The sequence below is a fragment of the Lonchura striata genome, chromosome 3, assembly GCF_050655825.1.
Source record: "Lonchura striata isolate lonStrDom1 chromosome 3, ASM5065582v1, whole genome shotgun sequence".
Lineage (NCBI taxonomy): Eukaryota > Metazoa > Chordata > Aves > Passeriformes > Estrildidae > Lonchura > Lonchura striata.
In genome coordinates, this window is record NC_140705.1 from 61,440,559 (window position 1) to 61,460,108 (window position 19,550).

At 41.0% G+C, this 19,550-nt stretch overlaps 1 protein-coding gene across 32 annotated transcripts in view; it reads left to right on the plus strand.

Annotated features, from left to right (window-relative positions):
• Positions 1–18,970, plus strand: part of HIVEP2 (HIVEP zinc finger 2) — a 136,304-nt gene extending 117,334 nt beyond the window's left edge. For all 32 annotated transcript variants that reach the window (XM_021553142.3, XM_085576654.1, XM_085576642.1 and 29 more), the window contains 5 exons: positions 281–435; positions 5,485–5,660; positions 8,254–8,355; positions 8,865–9,775; positions 16,421–18,970. In XM_021553142.3, the coding sequence (XP_021408817.3) occupies positions 281–435; positions 5,485–5,660; positions 8,254–8,355; positions 8,865–9,775; positions 16,421–17,239 (2,163 nt within the window). In that variant the 3' untranslated portion in view covers positions 17,240–18,970. The remainder of the gene's footprint in view (positions 1–280; positions 436–5,484; positions 5,661–8,253; positions 8,356–8,864; positions 9,776–16,420) is intronic.
• Positions 18,971–19,550: the final 580 nt, after the last annotated feature.

The window sequence follows — 19,550 nt, forward strand, 5'->3', positions numbered from 1 at the left end:
AATTACCTTCTGAGGCTTTTCCATATCTATTTTCCATGATATTTTTTTTCCTGAGGAAAGATACAGTACTGCCTTTTCTGTCAAGATGCTTGTAAAAATTTGTCCATGTTGCCTCCTCTTTTATTCTCTGTCAAATTAAATGGGACAGATTAATTCATCCTATAGAGTTGGACCAAAACGAGAGTTTGGCTTTGACCTGGTATGTTAAAAGTATTTGAAATGAAGTGTGCGTTTATTGTATGCTCCAGAAGTAACACCCTTCCTTGACTTTGTTCTACAGATGAAACACGAGCCATTCTTCTTGTTTGGCAGCAAGCTTGAAAAGAAAGTAGTGGGGAATATTATAAAAGAAAGAGTAAAAGGAGACATTCATGGAGATAAAGACATTACATCCAAACAAACTGAGCCGATACGAATTAAAATCTTTGAAGGAGGGTAAGAAAATATAACTGGAAATTTCAAGCTCAGCCTGTCATTTTAAAGACATTTGAAAATGAATATGAATGAATTAGAATGTGAACAGTCTCCTGTATTCTTGCCATGTCCTGTAGCTCCCAAGTCTCTTCTTTTTTGTCTATTTGTCAGTCTTAAAACACACTGCAGGGTACCTGTATACTCACTTTAGCCTCTACTTTGCTATTAAGACAATTGTTTTCCATCTGTGTGAGAGCACTCACTAGAAATTGTTACTTTAATTCCTTAAGTCATAAGGAAGTGGATGAACTGTTAACATTTTGATATTTTCTGTGCCATTTCTTTGTATTTAATGACTTCCATGAGGATATGTTTCTATTTTTAGGCACGGTGTACTTCCACTCATTTGAATGGGTTGACAACATGTGCTTAGTCTTATTCTTCTAATATGGTATTATTTACCAAGGTTAGATTTTGGAGGTAAAATGTAAGAAACCAATGAAATCTATGGCTAAGCCATAGATCTGTCATGTACGGTTGATAAAATAAGGTTTAATTTTACTATGGCAATCTATCACTCAAGTGATAACAGAAACAAGAAAGAGGGGAAAGCCAATTAACATTGTTTTGAAGCTTAAGAAACTTGTTAAGTAAAGAAAATGAAATACAATGGAAAATACTGCTGAGTTTCTTTTACAGAATTCCTACACAGTGCAATTAGTTTGCCAGTTTTTAGTTGTGCATAGTCAGGTGGCTAAACAAGATATGGATTTCAGTCTTACCAAACTCAGATGGTCCCACAGCACTATTTTATTGGCGTAACTAAATAGGTCAGCAGGGAGATGTGAGAAATTGATACATCCATTTCCTTCTCCTGTCAGTTTCTACCCTTTAAAATCTCAACTGTCCTTCATTGATGTTGTGGTTTTGTCTACGATTGAATAATCTCTATAAAATTACTGTTGCCATTTCTCTGTAGTCTGCAACACTGAAGGAGTACAGCCTACATCTTGCTTGAAAGACTGAAAAAGTTATTTTGGAGATTTTTATAGTGTGCTGGCACAGACATCCTTATCCTGACTGTTCTCTGTAGTTGCACCTTGTCCTAGTACCTAAGCCATCTTAGGTACTAGGACAGGCTTTACAAGAGTGACCCAAATTCAGTGGTAAGCCTAAGTCTATAAGAAATTTAAAGAACTCTTACTTCAACTCACACCCACTTTGAAGTATAAAATTTGCCTGCTTCCCACTATGTACCATTGCTGAATTTGGATGACCCAGCTGAGGCTAGTCTGCCTTGATGTAAGGTACATGATGAGAGGTCAGAAGAATAAAAGTATGTTGAGAAAAGCAATTTAAAAGAGGATTCAGATGAGTGTGAGTTGCAGCAGAGCACTCTATAATGAACTTCTACTGTCTAATACTTACATCAAGAAATTTTATGTATTACTTGCACTACCTTAAGTTTTCCTGTACACCAATAAGGTTTATGAAACTATTTGAGTAAAATCATATAATTCACACTTCACTTAGAAATGTCTCCTAGTAATACTTTGCTATGTTTAGATACCCTTTGAGTAAAACAAAACATAAGAAACTTCGATGTGCACATTAATTTCTGGAGAGGAGAGAACAAATAGTCTCTGCAATGGACGGGGACTTCCTCAATAGAAACATATAAACTGCAAAACTGCAGCAAATTAGGTGATGCAGTGTCAGTAGGTCCACTCCTTACTCATGCATCATAACTTTATGGTACATTTTACAATAATTATTTGTGGAAGAGTAGATTTGTTCTTTCCATTCTAGAAATTCATTTGGCTATGTTTTAAATTGGTGTAATATACCTTAGATATTATTGTCATGTCTTGCACTGCTTTCTATCCTGGTTAGTGAATTTTTCCTTCTCTTCAAGCTATTGTCTATCACTTCTTAAAGCTAGTTTTTTATATGGGTGGGTTTCTATGCTTGCTTCTTCTTGGCTGTTTGTTGAATTATTTTGTTCTTCTCTCTTCAAGCACATCTTCATCTCCTCTCTGTACGTAGTGCAAAGAACTATATAGCAAATGTCTGTTATCTTCATGTCACATTTTCACCTCTGGACCAGACAAGCATGGATGGTCATATGTTGTTTCAGCAGGATATTTTCATTTTGGTTTTTGGTTTTCATGGGGAATGGGTTTCCTTAGGCTTTGTGATTGGTTTTGTTTCATAGGTGTGAAGAAGGTAATTAGCTGAGAAAGATGTGTGGTTGTCCACTTTTTGTTTGTGTGAAAGCCTGTCTACCTAGCAGGCAAGTGGAGCATTCATATGGCAGCTGGGCAAAAAGCAGATAGCTGGGGCTGGGGATAAGTAAGAAGGTGAAGGAGCAGAATCAGACTTGAGGCAAAAAGTAGATAATAGAATAATAGAGTTATTACAGTTGGAAAAGACCTCTAAAATCGAGTCCAGTGGTCAGCCAGTACCACCAGATGTCACAGCACATCACCACCTCACCGCAGAAAGCCCATCAACAGCATTTTGTAAGGATCATAGCAGAGGGGGTTTGGAAGGAAGAAACTAAGCACTGTGTTATTACCACTGGCAGGTGGCTTGGTTCAAGTAAAATTATCTGAATCACAAAATCTGCTTTCCATCATCTGACTGTAGATGTGACTGATGGGATATGAAGCTATATTTCTCAAAGAAAAGGATTAATTTCAAGTTCAGTCCATGCTGCAGTAGAGTTAGTTACTAGTGGTGTGCAAAAAAGAAGGGACAGGGCAAGCATGCCTCCTCAACTGACACCTAGTTTAACGACATTATCAGCTGACAGCAAGAATTCACAGTTTGCTTATGTTTGTACTTTCATATCTATCAGTAATAGACTCTAATTAAAGAACTCAAATAAAAAACCATTTTGGATAGAAATTGCAGGACTCTGAGACTTGTTAATGCTTTTTAACTCAAGAGTCCCATCCTAGTCAAACTCAGCAGTGGCCAAAGTCCTTACATGGATGTTACATAGTAGAAAGGGGGAAATTTCTCAAATCTTTGAGAGAGGCAGAAGTTAGCAGTTAGATCAAATACTCCTAAGGTCTGGAAGGTAATCACTATGACTCTGACTTCTGGATTTTTAGTTTTTGCACTAGCCCTTCTTTAAATGTTAAGTTTGTGTGTGTCATTTCTCTTAGAGTCATTGTTATGATGAAGCATACTTAAAGAGTCAAGGTCAGTTGTGGCCAAAAACCATCTATATGAATAATGAAGTGACACATGTTTTATCATTGTCTTTATGTTCAATGGGATCTGACAGGTGACAGTAGCCAGTGGAATGAAGTCAAGCAGAAGAGCAGAGATGGAGCAACAAAAAGCACAGCATTTAACTTACCAGTATCAGTCAGGGGTGGTACTGTAGACTCCATCCCAACAAAATCAGACTGTAAGGAGAGATGAAGAGAAGCTAAAATAGCAGGGTTTTTGTTTTTGTTTTTGGTTTTTTGGTTTTTTGTTGTTTTTTTTTTTTTTTTGTATGTGGGAGAAAGCTTGGAGGAAGTTGATGAAGAAGTGGATAGAGAGATGACTAGCAGTCATTGGCATGTGCATATGAAGGAGAACCTGGGAAATGGGGCATCCAGACAGCCAAGATCGCAAAAATATTGTTCAGAAAACCTGCTAGAGAGATGACTCAATATTACATTACATTAGATTATTCCAGTTTTGTCCCTGCTGCCAGGGACAATGAAGGATATATGAGAGGTTACAACTTTGTTAGAAATGAGGAAAAAAACAGAATTTAGGCATCCACATTTGAAAGAGGACCTGATGTGTTGAAAAGATAAGAAGATGGACTTGAGAACAGGACACTGTTTTATGTTTCTCTAAAATATTAACTTCAGAATTTATATTGCCCATGATATAGCTAAACATATGGGAAAGTGTTCATCTAAGAACAGCACACTTGAAAAACATTCCAGCTCTGTAACCCAAAAATAGCCATCCTTTTCTTGTAGCGTTTTCATCACTTTAACAGAATTTTTCACACAGTCCCTTTTTTATTTAAAGTACTAAATGTTAGTACCAACCATATTTTGTGAATTGTGCATCCATAGAATGACTAAAAGTACTTTGTGCTGCTTAGGAAGAGGGCAATGGAGGACACAGGACAGAAGAAATATTTTTTCTCGGAACTTGCACTTCCTGAATTTTACTTTGAATGAATGAGGATGGAATTCTTCCCCAAAGGAATGCCCAGCAGTCTTCAAACCTCAGAACAGCCTGAGAAGATTCCCTAGACTCCTTTAGATTTCAGTATTAACAATTTAGCATGATAATAAAGGCAATGTATAGCTTTACATAGATTTTCATCTTATTTATTTTTTAACTACACACTATGTGATCAGAAAAAATAGCATAGAAAGCTTATATAAGTCTGTGATAAGAAAATTTTAATTTATTTCATTGATTTCATTTCTTCAAAGTATATGTCTTCAACATATACCATTTTATTTCTAAAGCATCACATACCTGAGTGAAATCAATTCAGTGTCTCTTTAGGGATCAGTTTATCTTTGGGAATGTCAGGCATGTGTAATGTGAATGAATACATCCTTGCTCATCATCTTTGTTCCCTTTTTGCTTAATGGGAAGAAACGGGCATTTCCAGGATGTGATTTATCTGATCCCAAGGGATAAATACACTAAAATAGTTAAATTAAGCGTGCTGCAAAACAGCACTGTTTTCAATGATGGTAAATGTCTGTGCTGTACAATACTACAGTGAGCTGAAATCCAACCTGCAGGCTTATATTTGGAGCGGTGTCTATAGGAATGGTTGTTCACTGGTTTCCTGACAAGGTGTTTATACTGTTTTCATACTGCAACCTGTTGGTCTCATATTGTTAAGTATATTGGGACCAGTACATTCTCTGAAAGCCAAATACTTTATGCGTTCCAGACTGAAAATTCAGTAGGTCCTTTGGACTTTTCTGAGTTTGCTTTAATGATGAGGATCAGATGCATAGAAGTGATGTTTGTACATGTAGCATACCTAAATTCTGTATGACTTAAATACTTGCTCTCTTCCAACAGGTATAAATCAAATGAGGACTATGTCTATGTCAGAGGTCGTGGCCGAGGAAAGTACATTTGTGAAGAATGTGGCATTCGCTGTAAAAAGCCAAGCATGCTCAAAAAACATATCCGCACTCACACTGATGTCCGGCCTTATGTATGCAAGCTGTGCAATTTTGCCTTCAAAACTAAAGGTACTTGACCTTTTTTGCTGAACTCCTGCCACTTCTGGAGCTATTTTGCCCTCTGGGATCCAATCATGCATTGTAATCAAGGAGAGTATTTTCTTCTGAATAAAATTGTTTGTTTATATATACAGGACTATATAAGAGAGTTTGTTCTCTTCTGTTTAATTGATCCAGGGATTTTCTAAGACTCTGAGACTCCTTGGATAGCTTCATAAAGACCTAGAGGCCCTTGGCTGATCCTTCTGTCTGCAGGGAAAATATAGTAGCATAAGAACCACCCTGAAAGATAATACTCTGCCAACATTTTTGCATGAAGCAAATTTTAATTGCAGCAACACTTAAATGCTACCAGGAGACCATACTTCTTATGACATAATGTAGAAGCAGAACATCAGCTGCTGAGGAATACATGCCTTCACAGGCTTTATAGTGGGTCAGTTTCAAGTTTATAAATAATACATGTCTCCTAGAGGGGCCAGTCCATCCACTGTGGCATTAATTATGAATAGAGATCTGATAGCTTCTGTTCACATGTATTTATCAGCACAGAAAAAAGCTTCCATTTGTCACCCTGTGGCCACAGATAATGGCATTCTTTGGAATTCAGATTCGTGATGCAACCATCTCCTTGAAAAAAAAACCCTTTCCTTGGTATAATTTCTTTGTAGCACAGCCTAAATGAGCCTTAGATTCTCAGTTTCTTAGCTTCCCTTTGGCAGACAAAAGAATGGATTCTGGTCCCAGTGCAGTGAAACTTAACTCAAAGTGGGAGAAAGAAAGCTGAAGGAAATTTTTCCCAAGATCACCATGCAGCTTCATGGCTGTTTTGAGGATTAAGAATTGTAATAGTTTCCATCACTCCAGCAATTCTTCTGTGCCAAAGATGGGAACAGCTGATGGATGGTAGTAGACCCATCAGCCTAATTTGAGAACTTTCATGGGCATTGGAGACAAAGACAAGGAGCTGCTTGTTTGTAGTCCCAGTAGATCATCTGGTGAGCTGTTCTCCTATCATTGCTTACATTTGACATTGCTGGAGGAATGGGTCTTGAGTAGGGACTTGAAGTACATGACAGTATTGTGGTTTTATAGCTGTGTTCAGAGAAGACATTCCAGGAAGAAGAGATGGTATGGAAAAAAAAAAAAAAAAAAGAGAAATTGCTTGCTGTGGTGGCATTTCTGACAAAAAAGAAATACGGAGGAGGTGGCTTGGAATGGCACAGAAAGGGAATGAGTAGCAGGAGAGTAGGTTAGCCTTCGAAGTACAAGAAGTGTTTAACTGGTGCATTGCTGATTATAAGCAGCTGTCAGCCTCATAACTGCTGTTGCTACTTTGCTGAGAGCAGTAGGGGACAAACTTTCAGAGATACTTAGGTTTTCAGTTTTTCTGAGCATTTAGCCATCCAGAAACATCAATATCCAAGTTAGATTTTTCATGCAGTGCACAGGGTCAAGAAACTCCTAATGAGAAGGGAATTATTTAAACTAGCTGGAACTGAAAGTCAGAGAAGAAGAGCCTGGCTTGTGAGTTTCTAAGCCCACCTTTGCTACCCAGCAGAGGAGTGCAGTGTTCCTGACCCAAGATGGCATGTGCCACAACACCATCTGGAGATGCTGGCTGGGGTCCTAGAAGCAGCATAAATGCACTTCCAGAGGGTTTTCCTTGAGCTAAGAAGCACCATGTCTTCTTAGTGGGTTGGGTTTACTTGTGCCATGCTTTCCCTTTTGGGTGTTGCAAATGAGGATGAAGTAGCAAATGGATTAGAGTGATATTCTCCAGCTTGTGCTTTGTGCTCAAGATTCTTTGTCATGAAATGTCTCTTGGGGCCAATCTCAACCCAGTTTTTTAATCTATGAAAAAACAGACCAAGACAGGCACTCCAGAAAGTCAATAGTCTAGTGTTAAATTGCTCCCTCAGGGGAATGGGAGATTTGCTTTCAAATCTCTGCTATGTCTGGTTTAGATCCATGTTCTAAATCTGGGAGCTGAACCTGAATTTCCCATATCCCAGATGGGTGCTGTAAGCACAGCTCCTCTCAGTTCAGAGACTGCAGCAAGATGGTAAACTTGTATAGAGAAGACTCCTATAACTGCCGTTTTTTTGGTGGGGTACTTTTGCTTCCAAATGCTTCAAATACATGGAGCATCTGGAAACCATGAGCCGAGTATATGAGAGAGCCCTTACCTTGAAAGTGCCACTGTGTAAATGGGAGCATGAGCTCTGAATGGCTGCTGTGCTGTGGACTTACTTCGATGTCTAGGCAGTCTGTACATATCATGAACAGTGAGTCCAGGAAGAGATAACATCCAAAAGTGAGTTTTGTAGGGGTGCCTAAATATCATGTGGAAAATTGGAGAGATGCCTATGTACCTCCCGGGCCCTGAATTCATTTGAATTTTTTATTTTCTAAAGATATAAAAACTCACTCTCATTAAAACAGGCTCTGAGGCCAGTGGTCTTGATGAGTCAGCCCTATCAGTTGTGTTTTCTACAGCTAAAACCCATTATCTGTGGCATAATGGAGCTAAGATACACTAAAACCTTACTTGAAGAGTGATAGTTGTTGTATGTTAATTACACTAATCTCTGATCCATAGGAAATCTGACAAAACATATGAAGTCTAAAGCACACATGAAAAAATGCTTGGAGCTTGGAGTATCAATGACATCTGTAGATGATACTGAAACTGAAGAAGCAGGTATGTCAAAATGATTTAATTTAGCTGGAATGGCCTCATTCCCACAAAAGTATGGAAAGTATGGGGTCTGCAAATGACTCACTGCACTTTAACACAGTGATGGGCATGGGAAAATACATGACGAGTATTTGGGGCATTTTTAATTGAGAGTTAACATTTTAATAAAAAGGAAGCAAAAAAAAATCCTATCTAATTGTCTGGGTTATACTTTTTTGCATGAAAAGGCACTAGAAATAAAAATATGGCCTGTTGTCATCTGTCTCATTCATGGCTCCCAGTAGTGAAGTTGCGAGGTAGTATAGGATGAATTTGCTTTCATACTTCAAGTATAGGAATTTAGATATTATTTTGAAAAAAAAAATGTTTTCAATCAATGAGGAATGGCTTTATGCAGCCGTCTCAGATGAACAGCATCCAGCAATGGCAATGAGAGTGCTGGGTGGGGGAATGGTTGGGGTGTGAGAGGTGGGGTATGTGCTAATCATTTGGGCTTGCTGTGGTTGTTTCAGAAAATATGGAGGACATGCAGCAGGAGGCAGAGAAGAGCAGCAACCTGGCAGGGCTGTCAGCAGAGCACCAGTTTTCTGATGCGGAGGAATCGGATGGCGAGGATGGCGATGACAATGATGATGATGATGAAGATGAGGATGATTTTGATGATACTCAGGGAGACTCGACACCAAAAACCAGATCAAGAAGCACCAGCCCGCAGCCCCCTCGGTTCTCCTCCCTGTCAGTGAACTCGGCTGGGGCATCGCAGGGGGCTTCCCCAGAGGGCTCCCTTTCGGTGGGACACTCTTCCCTCATCAGTTACTTGGTCACCTTACCTAGCATTCAGGTTACTCAGCTTATAACACCAAGCGACTCCTGTGACGACACACAAATGACAGAATATCAGAGGTTTTTCCAGAGTAAGAGTACGGATTCGGAGCCCGATAAAGACAGATTGGACATACCCAGCAGCATGGATGAGGATTGCACGCTTTCGTTAGATCCCAGTTCTTCTCCGAGGGACCTCTCACCTTCCAGTCGACAATCGTCACCTGGCTACGATTCTTCACCCTACAGAGATAACTCACCAAAGAGGTATTTAATGCCAAAAGGGGATTTGTCACCCAGAAGACATCTGTCACCCCGACGAGATATTTCACCCATGAGGCACCTTTCCCCACGGAAGGAGGCTGTGCTGAGGAGAGAGTTATCACCAAGACGGGACGTGTCACCAAGACGTCACCTATCGCCAAGGAGACCAATGTCACCAGGGAAAGATGTGTCTGTTCGAAGAGATTTGTCTCCCAGGCGAGAGAGGAGATACATGGCCTCTGTTAGAGCAGCATCTCCCCGGAGGGGCTTGTACCATAATCCAGCATTGTCCATGGGTCAATATTTACAGTCTGAATCTATTCCAGTGGGACATTCAGTAAGTATGAAAGAATATTTTCATTTCCCTTGTCAAAAACTGTGCTCTCTCTTACTGAACTTGAGCATTTCAAAAATCTTTGCAGCTTTGTAGAAGAAGAAGGCATAAACTTTGAGCCTTGGTGGGAAGTCCTGGAACAAATGCAAGAAATTTGGAATAGACAGAGACCAAGTCAGGATGCTGATTCATTTAGATGCACTAGAGTCAGCCTATGGGGAAAATATTCACTTGGCAGAACCCTGAGTAGCTCCATGAACTTCAGTGAAATTAGGCTGGTTTGCATTTCCTGCCTCCATATTAATTTTATATATATATATGTATAATTTTTAAATGGTCCACAAAGCTTATATGGTTTGTGAGGCTTGCTTCTGCACTGTAAAAAATCTTGTACTTCCTAGACTCTCAGATGAGATCCAGCCAAAATCAAGGCTTAGAGGCCTGTTCTTGTGGTATGGTGCCCATCACTGAGTATTGTTTAATGGAATATAAATGCAAAGATAATGGAACCTCTTAGAAAAGCAGAGTGCACACTGAAATCATGATCTGTGGCTTGAATTTAAAGGATATTATTGTGTAAGAGGAGCAGGCAGCTGTCTGCCCCGCAGAAAGTACTGCAACCGTCTGGGTGTAGATAAGCAAAACTTGCACAGCTGCTCTCTGTGCTCTTCCCTTTTGGTTAATCAGCTCTCAGAAACTGCCAGATTGGCACTTTTGACCAGCCCTAGCATTCACAAAGCACTTCCTCCACAAATAGATTACATCTTCAGGGTAAGGAATGGCCTTGCTAGGTGTGAATTTACATATTTATTTACTCTGCTTTTCTCATAGTGTTGCTGTTGTGGCTGCCCTCTCAATGCCTGCCTGTGTGTGGGTTCAACCTGGCCAAGCTGTGACAATCTCAGGTTACCCCAGAGCTCCTTGCTCCTGCTCTTCTGGCTGGCCTCTCCTACCTGCTTCCCCATTCCCAGTCTTCTTGGCTCTCCATATAGTCTTTGCAGTGTTCCTCTGTGGAGGAGAAAAATTGAACCCTGAACTCAAACAGTCAGCATTTCTCAGCTCTGGTGTGATTTTCTCTGTAGAGTCAGGCTGATGTGTTATCTGCTCCCAGGAAGGGAGTGAGGGATGCACCTGGGCAAAGATGGCTGGAACAGGGATGGACCAAAAAGAGCTGAGATGTGGCCAGCCTGGCAGATCCAAAGTGATTTCCCAGCAGTTTGGGAGTATAAGGGAAAGCTGCAGCTTGAGTGGCCATATTTATAGGAGAGAGCAACACAGATGCTTCTCCCACATCTTAGACATTGCCCCATGACCTGGTAAGTTGTTTGAGAGAGCACTGGGGAGGGGTGACTGATGAAATGAGAAAGGGCATGCTGAAACCCTGCTGCACTCCCACAGGAGTGATCACTGCTCAGCTGAGGGAGGATACAAATCCCACCAGCAGTTCTACTGACTACGTGAGGAAGCACAAGTGGGTGAAGAGTCACCAGTTTAACTAGTCATGATGTCTTAGTATCAAATGAATGGGATCTTATGGGATTCTACAGCTGACATTGTGCAGGGTGCCCCAGTCCCTCCTGTCCCACATGATACACACTGGCATCCTGTAGTAAAGATTTTACAGGGGTAATGATGCTAGCAAAAGTGTGTGTTAACAATCATCCTTAGCCATCTGACAGTTCTTGTTGTAATATTTTTCTTATGCATTATGCACACCTTCCAGCAAGGCATTTAGCACATTGTAAGGATTTTCTTAACATTTCTCACTCCTTCTTTTGAAAATTCCACCATTCCAGATGGACTTCTAATGCTTACCTTGTTTTTGAGGTAGAGTCAGGCATGTGGTAGTGAAAAGCACAATGTGAAAGATCAGTTGTCTTACAGAAAGCATCAGTAACTTGATGGCATGTTGAGTGTTTTTAGAGAGAAGGCCAGACCTCAGCAGAGTCACTACAACCTGAATACAGGAGGTATCACTGGAAGTGGAGCCCAAGCAAACTTAAATGAGAAAAATGACAAGTGAGGATAATTGCCCATTGCAACAAATGACTGCAAGGAAGGAAAGATGGATTCCTCATCTCTTGATGCCTTTATGGAAAATGTACTTTAGCCAAACATTAGACAAATTAAGTGAAACACAAGTTATTATACTCAGTATGTGGGAAGACAAATAGCACCTGAGCTTGCTATAAATGAAAGCTGTCAGAGAAAAAAAAAGGAATAAAGGTTGTTTTTCACTTTTTAGAGTAGTGAAATCCAGCAAACCAGAGCATCATTAGCAGCTGCATTGGTGATGCTCATGCTGGCTTATAATCCTTAAAATACTTTAAGAGCTGCTTTGGGTTCCCAGTCCTTGGAGGAATAAGAGCAGTTTTGTGCTTCTAGTGCCTGCAGTTCCCAGAAGAATCCAGTTTTCTTTCTTCTCAACTGAAATTTATTTATTTGCTCTAGTTTCTTTGGTCAGTGCTGGTCTAGTTACTCTTCATTTTGCTTCCTGTTGAATGTCCATGCACTTTGGTGGTCTTGTGCTCAGGCATTGAAAGCACCACATAGAAAGCAATTAAAATTATTTGTTTAGGAAGTGGAAAAGGGCATGGTGAAAGTAAATATTTTTTTAGATTGTATAAAAATATAGGAAAATATTTTTTTTCTCCTTTGACAATCAATAGCAGGATACACTCTTGCAATAGAATACTCTCTCTAAAGTAGCCTAAGTCTGTAGTATGTGCTGGGTCACACTTGGCTTTGACTAGTTAAATTGGTGTCTTTAAAATTAATGCCAGATATCTTCTGCTCTCTAAATACATTTGGGATCTTATCTTCTGTCAATGCCAGAGGTTTCTTTCCTTACTGAAGAGGCTGATGCCATTATCAAAGGGCTCATATTCTTCTTCCCAGTCATCCTCTGTCAGAAGATGTCTCATCTTTCCTGAGAGAAAGAGAAGGTCTAAGAAGGCTTAATTTGTTCACCCTGAGTGAATCTCATTTAGCATTTTAGTTTGGATCAGGCATATGTCTCTGTTGTCACATTTTTTGTGTTTTGACTCACAGTTTCAGCTCAGTCTTGGAGTAAGTGACCTGGATTGTTGTCAGATGGAATTAAACTGAAAATGTGCACCAGGAGGGCAGCAGGTGCACTTGAACTGTGAGTGGCCATTCAAGTGATGGCAAAGAGGACCACATAGGGCTAATCTGAAGCAACTTTCCCTTCCAAACCCACAACACTTGCATTGTGAATATGGGATTCAGCACAAACAGTTTTTACTCAATTCCTGCTTGTCCCAACCCTTAGTACACCCTGCTGCTTCCTAGTGCAGACCAGAACCTTTTCTTCTTCTTCTAGTCCCAGGATAGACACAACAAGATTGGGAAGGTGCCTTGCAGTGAGTGGTACAGACTGGTCTCTCAGAAATATTTTAGCTTCTAGGCAGTGGTGGATTTCGCTTCTGTTGCCATCTTGTTGCTCATCTCATTCATTTTGAAGTCTGAAGCCTGTCTTGATATATTCAGAAGGGCTGAAGGTAATTAGGCATCTCTATGACCACTTGAAAGTTGATAGGACTTAAGGTCCTTTGATCATCCCAAACATGGATATTAAATCACTTCCCAAACACTCACTACTTTATCATCTTGAGTGAAATGCATTCTTGTACAGAGAGCCAGAAACTTCTGAATTCCAGGTGAACTGTAAGTAGGCTCACTGGTGCATCTGGGCTACTGTGGTGTGTTCCATGTAGGACTGCAAACTGAAATGATCCTGAAAGTGAGTGCCACACAGTTATAGTCACTTTATTGAGCATCATGTCCTTCAGAAAGTGCATTGGTAATATGCTGTGTTACTGATTTTCACTATAGAATTCGGTGTTTTGTGGTTTTAACTTTAAGAAACCTCAAGTACATTATGACATGCTAATCAAAGAGACTGTTTTCCACCCAACATGTTTTTGCAAGCTGTGGTCTGAGGCTGCCCAGAGGATGTCTGTGAAGGGTGCTTGGCTTTGAAATGTGACCTTCCTCTTAATCTCACACAGCCTGATTTGGGTGATGTACCAGATACAGGGTAAACCCTATCTCATCCCTGAGGCATTCTGGGGGACTTGTGAAGCTGGGTGTGGCTTTGCTCAGGGGTGTGATGTGGCAGTCTAGCTTTGTGACCAGGTCAGAGCATTTAGTGAAGAGCTGCTAGAGAATACTTGGAGTTGAAGAGAAATATGCTAAACTGTAACAAATGAGAATTAATAGGAAATTAACTGCATTTCCATAACCTGACAAAGAGAAGAGCTCAGCTCACAGGACTGGCAGCAACACATTCTGACTGCACTGCAAAAAGATGCCATGACTTTCTGCTCTGTGATCTAATACTTGCCCTGTCAACTGCAGAAAGTCTTTAGATTTTCAGGATGCTTGTTGAAAGGAGACAGGCTTTCTCTGGAAATGTGTGTGTCTGCCTGTAGGAAAGAAAATGCTAGATATTGGTAAAGGAAATAAAAGCAGGGTAAGAGGTAGGAACAGTTACTAGTGATTGTAACTATTTATGTTACCTGCTTCCAAACTTACCTGCCAGGGCTAGAGAAAAATTATCCACTATATGCTTAGCCAGGCTTGGAAGGTATCCCAGTGACATGCACACACTGTTGCTGTCAGTGTTAAAATTGGGCATGTGAGAAATATATTGGATGATGCTGCAGATCTTGAAGCACACAGCAGTTTCTGTCATGTTAGCCACCTGTATCCAACAAAGACAGTCTCTTGCTATATTTCCTTATGAAACTCTGGCAGGGTAAAACATGAAACCAATTTCTCAATTAGAGATTCGTGTGTGACTGGGTTTATTCTTTAATGAGTTTTACTCTTTTTTTTTTGCTCAGTTTCCCTTAGCCCAAGTTCACATCAGATGTAATAAACGTCATGGTGTAGGAAAGGTCCAAAAGGACAGTATAACTGAGAAACTGGTTGACAGCCCAAGGATGGAAAAAAATAGGGGCAAGCAGCTGTGCGGGGTTGAAGTTAGTGATAGGAAGGACTGACAGGGTAGATGAACTGTCTTGTGGCTTGGCAGTTGCAGTTTATTTTGTATAGTTTTCCCCATTCAGCAATATAATGTGCTGTCACTGTGCTTTCATGTGACAGTTTCTCTTTTATGAGACTCAAGTGTCTCACTTTCTGAATAGGAAAATTCCCAACATAGATTAGTCTCTGAATAATATCTCTGAAGTTTGACTCTGATTATTATGGGTCACCCATTCCTGTCTCAACATTGATTTATATTAAACAGGACAAAGCATCTGAGCACAGTGAGATTGAGCCCTTGGGTAGCACAGAAACTGAATCTTTAATTGCCCCCTAAACCAGCTCCCTAGGATGGGATCAAGAGGTTGCTTAATGCCTTGAGAACTAGGATTTCCCAGCAGTGAAGTGCTGCCACTTCAATGCATTGGCATTTAGCAGCACAGTCCTTGGGCTGCCACACCAAGGCTGTGGTAGCAATACAGCTCTGGGGCAATTGATCCATGTTTGGTCAATTTACAGAGCAGAGATGGGTGTTTTCATTCATTTAATTTCATATGAGAGTCCCTGAGAGATGTGTGGCCAAATCCCACATATAATTATGAAAACGTCATCCTGCACTTCTGTCCTCATTACTTCTCTGGTCAGCAATAAACGATACTTAATCATCAGATTGACAACAAATTTTAAAACTTAGGAATGAAAATAAAAAGGAACCCAAAAGCCCAGGGCATGTTTAATAGTGAGTGGAGATGGAGCTGTTTATTCTTTCAAGGCAGGAACTAATGGGAAGGCAGTGAAAATGTCAATATTGCGAGATTGGCTTTTATTAGCTGTCACAAAATCCCCCATTCTTCTCAATCCCATTATGAGTGGGTGAGTCTCCCTGGGACAGAATCATCACTTTTAGTCACAGCTGATGCCTGTGCTTTTGTTATTATTTATTGTTTACACTGCAGATAAGCCAGAGGGGTGCTCCATTGTCTCAATGACTAAAAAAATGTGTGTCTTCATCACACAGAGACACTTGAACTTTCATGGAAATACCCATCTGCTTTCGCCAAGGATTGGGTAAAGTTCCCAGGGAGCAAGTGTCTTCTGTGGGGTTCAAAAGCAGATTTTTCAGAAGGCAGTAAATACATATATGCTGTCAGATATTCCCCGTTATGCTAAGCAGCAATGCTGAGCAGGGGATGTTCAGATGTGTCCTCAATTCCCTGCAGTAAAGTTTAAATAACAGCATAATTTTCCAAAAGAGAGGGTAAAATGGATCTCCTGGCCAAATTTCTCCTGGGGAATGAAAATCTATCTATCCCAAATTCTGCTAAAAGTTTCAGTTGAATATAATACCCTCCACTTCCTGACCTAAATTGCTGCATTGTGTTGCTGAATTCTCTTAACTAGCCACTGCCTTTTACCTCAGAGGCATGAGCCCTGTAGGGCTGAGCTAAGCAAAACATCCTCTGTTGTTTGGATATGCAATTAGTGGAGTTTTCCAAATGCTTTGGGATCCATCTGGATGGAAGGTGCTTCATGAATGGGAAGTTGTGTTAGACAGGAAAGCAGATAGGTGGTTTGGCAGCCAGATGAGAATTCTGATAGTAGCACTGCTGACATCTCTTTTTTTCCTTCTGGTTACAGAGGAGGGGGTTGTCTCAGGCACCTTACTTCAACATATATGGAGAAAAAGGAGGCATGGAGCACCGCAGGTCTAGCCTGTTCCCTGAAGGTCCGAGCGACTACGTCTTCAGTCATCTTCCACTACACTCCCAGCAACAGATCCGAGCACCTATCCCCATGATGCCTATTGGGGGCATCCAGATGGTCCATTCAGTCCCCGTGGCCCTTTCAGGTTTACATTCTCCGTCCGCTCTGGCCCTGCAGAGGGAGGTCTCTGAGGAGAAGCAAAGAGGAACTGCGGAAGCCCTGACAAAAGAATCGTACAGCATTTCTAAGCACCACGAGAAACGTACCTCTCCGCACAGCTTGCACCCCGCTGCTCCCCCCAGCGCCCCCTCCTCGCCGCTGCTGTTGCTGGCTCAGAGCACATCCGAGGACAGTGTGGTGGCTACCGAGAGGGAGCAGGAGGAGAACATACAGACTTGTACAAAAGCCATAGCCTCTCTGCGAATCGCCACAGAAGAAGCCGTTCTGCACGGGGCGGAGCAGCTGCAGAGGCCTTCTGAGCCTCACCAGAAACCTTTAGAAAGTGCACATTTTAGCATTAAACACTTTAGTGGATCTGAGCCGGGCCAGCCCTGTGCCTCAGCCACCCATCCTGACTTGCACGGTGGTGAACAGGACAGTTTTGGTACATCACAGACTGCGCCAGCCCATCCCACCTTTTACAGCAAGAGCTTTGTGGATGTCCAGCAGCTGGGCTTTCACAGCAGGAGCGACCCCACATCAAGCACACAGGAAAGGAAAGATCCGTCATCTGAGAAGAGCAAGCCGCATTGATCTGAGATGCATGGAGACTTTCACCCATACATTTACCCCACTTTTTTTTTTTCTAGAGATAGAAAAAGTATTCAAATTTGCAGCATGCCTGTTCTAAGTTACAGTAGTTTGCTATTATATATACTTTTGTTATATCAAAAGAATTAGCTAAAGTAACAAGACATCATGAGCCTGACCAAAACTAAATTTGAAATTCTTATTGGGTCTGGTACTTTTAAATTGTACAGATGTTTGTGCCTTTTCTTTACTTTGCTTATATTCTTATAAGCATTTTTTTAGCAGTAATTTGTACATATTTTAGAATTTGTGTATCTGCTTTGTAATAAATGTAATTTCTTTCCTTTTTTGGACACTTGGATCTAAATGATGTAAAACAGAACAGCATCAATATATGTGAGGTTGCACTAAAACATATTTTTATATGATTAAAACTGAACAGCTTTTATGTACAGCTCTGATTCTGTAATACTAATATTTATTTACTTTGTTTCATAAATTGTAAATTTTTTTCTTAATGTTGTGGATTGCTTTTCTATGTGAAGCATGGGATTTACTGTTGCGTAATTAGAACAAAATGTATATTGTAAAACAAGATATTTAAACTAGAGTATCTTATATTATTCTGCACTTATGCATTAGTTAAAAAAAAAGATAAAAGATGTATCAGTCAGTTCTTAACTCTTGTACCTTTTTTGTTTCTTGTTTGCCGGATTGACTATAACTTAAGTGCTGATTGTGATTTTAAACTGATAGTACCGTAAAGCATTAAAGTAAAACAATGTGCTATTGTGAGTTTTTTCAAAGCTTTATAAAACAGTTATAAATATATTAAAAGTATTTGGTCTTATGTGAACATGTTGATCGATATGCTCCTTAAAAAGCTATGGGAAAAACATTCCACCCCATGTAAATATGTGCATCACTGGTGCCATCTGTGTAGCTCACCGGGACCGGCAGGGTTTGCTATGCTGGTGCTTCCAGGAGCAGGGACGGGGCACTGCTGACTGCCAGAAGGCAGAGCCCAGCAGCGTCCTGACCCACTCCCTGGCCTCCAGCAGCAGGGTGGCAAGGCCCCTACGGCCGCCTGGGGCTGGGCAAGGAGCTGTCCTGCTGGCTGGACACACGGCGCCCTGCCGAGCCTGGCAGTCCCCTGCTCCTGAGCACTGACCGAGGGGCGCAGGTGTCATGAAGAAGTGCTCTGGAGTGTCAGAGAGGGGTTTGGAGAGGAGAAAAAGGTCTTTCCTTGCACTTGAACTCCACTGCTGGCCACTCCCTACTGCAATACCTGTGCCAGCTTCGGGGGAGGCTCCCATTCTGTCCTGTTCTGTCCTGTCCTGTGGATGGAGGTGTGTGGCCCTGCCACCAAGGCAGCGAGCACAGCCACCCCGGCCTCTTCTGAAATGAGTTTCATGGGCAAGAAAGTCACAGTCTTCCAGTGTAGGGTCTCCACCTGGGCAAGGTTTGCTCCAGAGGGAAGGCAGCAGGAGCCCGGGCTTGTGTTTGAACACGTGTGGTGGGTTCCCACTACCACCAGCAGCATGCGTGCCTGCACGCACGCACACACACACACACTCAAACACACGCATGCACACGCACAGATGAAAGAAACCAACGACCTGGATTATATTTTGTGCTATTTAGTGGATTATAAATCTGTGAAAACAAGTTTGTATATTGAAAATACATCTAAGGAGTGTTCTTTAAAAAGAAATAAATATACAGTTACATGTATGAGGTGTCTAGTTTTCATGTGTTCTTTGAATTTTTCAAGTATTGGTGTTCCAGCATTCTGCACAAGAAGTACCCTTAAAAATGTGAGTGGTAGTGAAAAATGTGGACCATATATTGGCTTTGTCACATATTATCAAACTAAACCAGTTTATGTCTTTGCAAATACCGTGTGGGGGCAGAGCCACAGGTGGCATGTTGTAATTCAACATGATGGCATATGATTAGTCTAATACCATAATGGATGGTGACCACTTCTAAACATTAAAGCTTAGCTTCTCATACCCATTGCAATGTTCTGCCTTTAGTCCAGATCATTGTGGTAACCTTGCCACGATAAGCATGTGCCAGAAAACTGGCTCATCTCAGACTGGAGAGAGGAGAAACAGTATATGTAGTCGGAGATGAGCAGCCTGTTGGATCATGCTTCCATAAAAAAAGGAGAACTCAATTATACATTTTAAATAAACAAGCTCCATCTGATAAAAGCTTCTCTCCTCCTGGGCTTCATGTCTGTATTGAGAGCAAAATGCTCTGCACAATGATCAGCTAATCAGGTAATCATAGATATTTTATTAAAAGG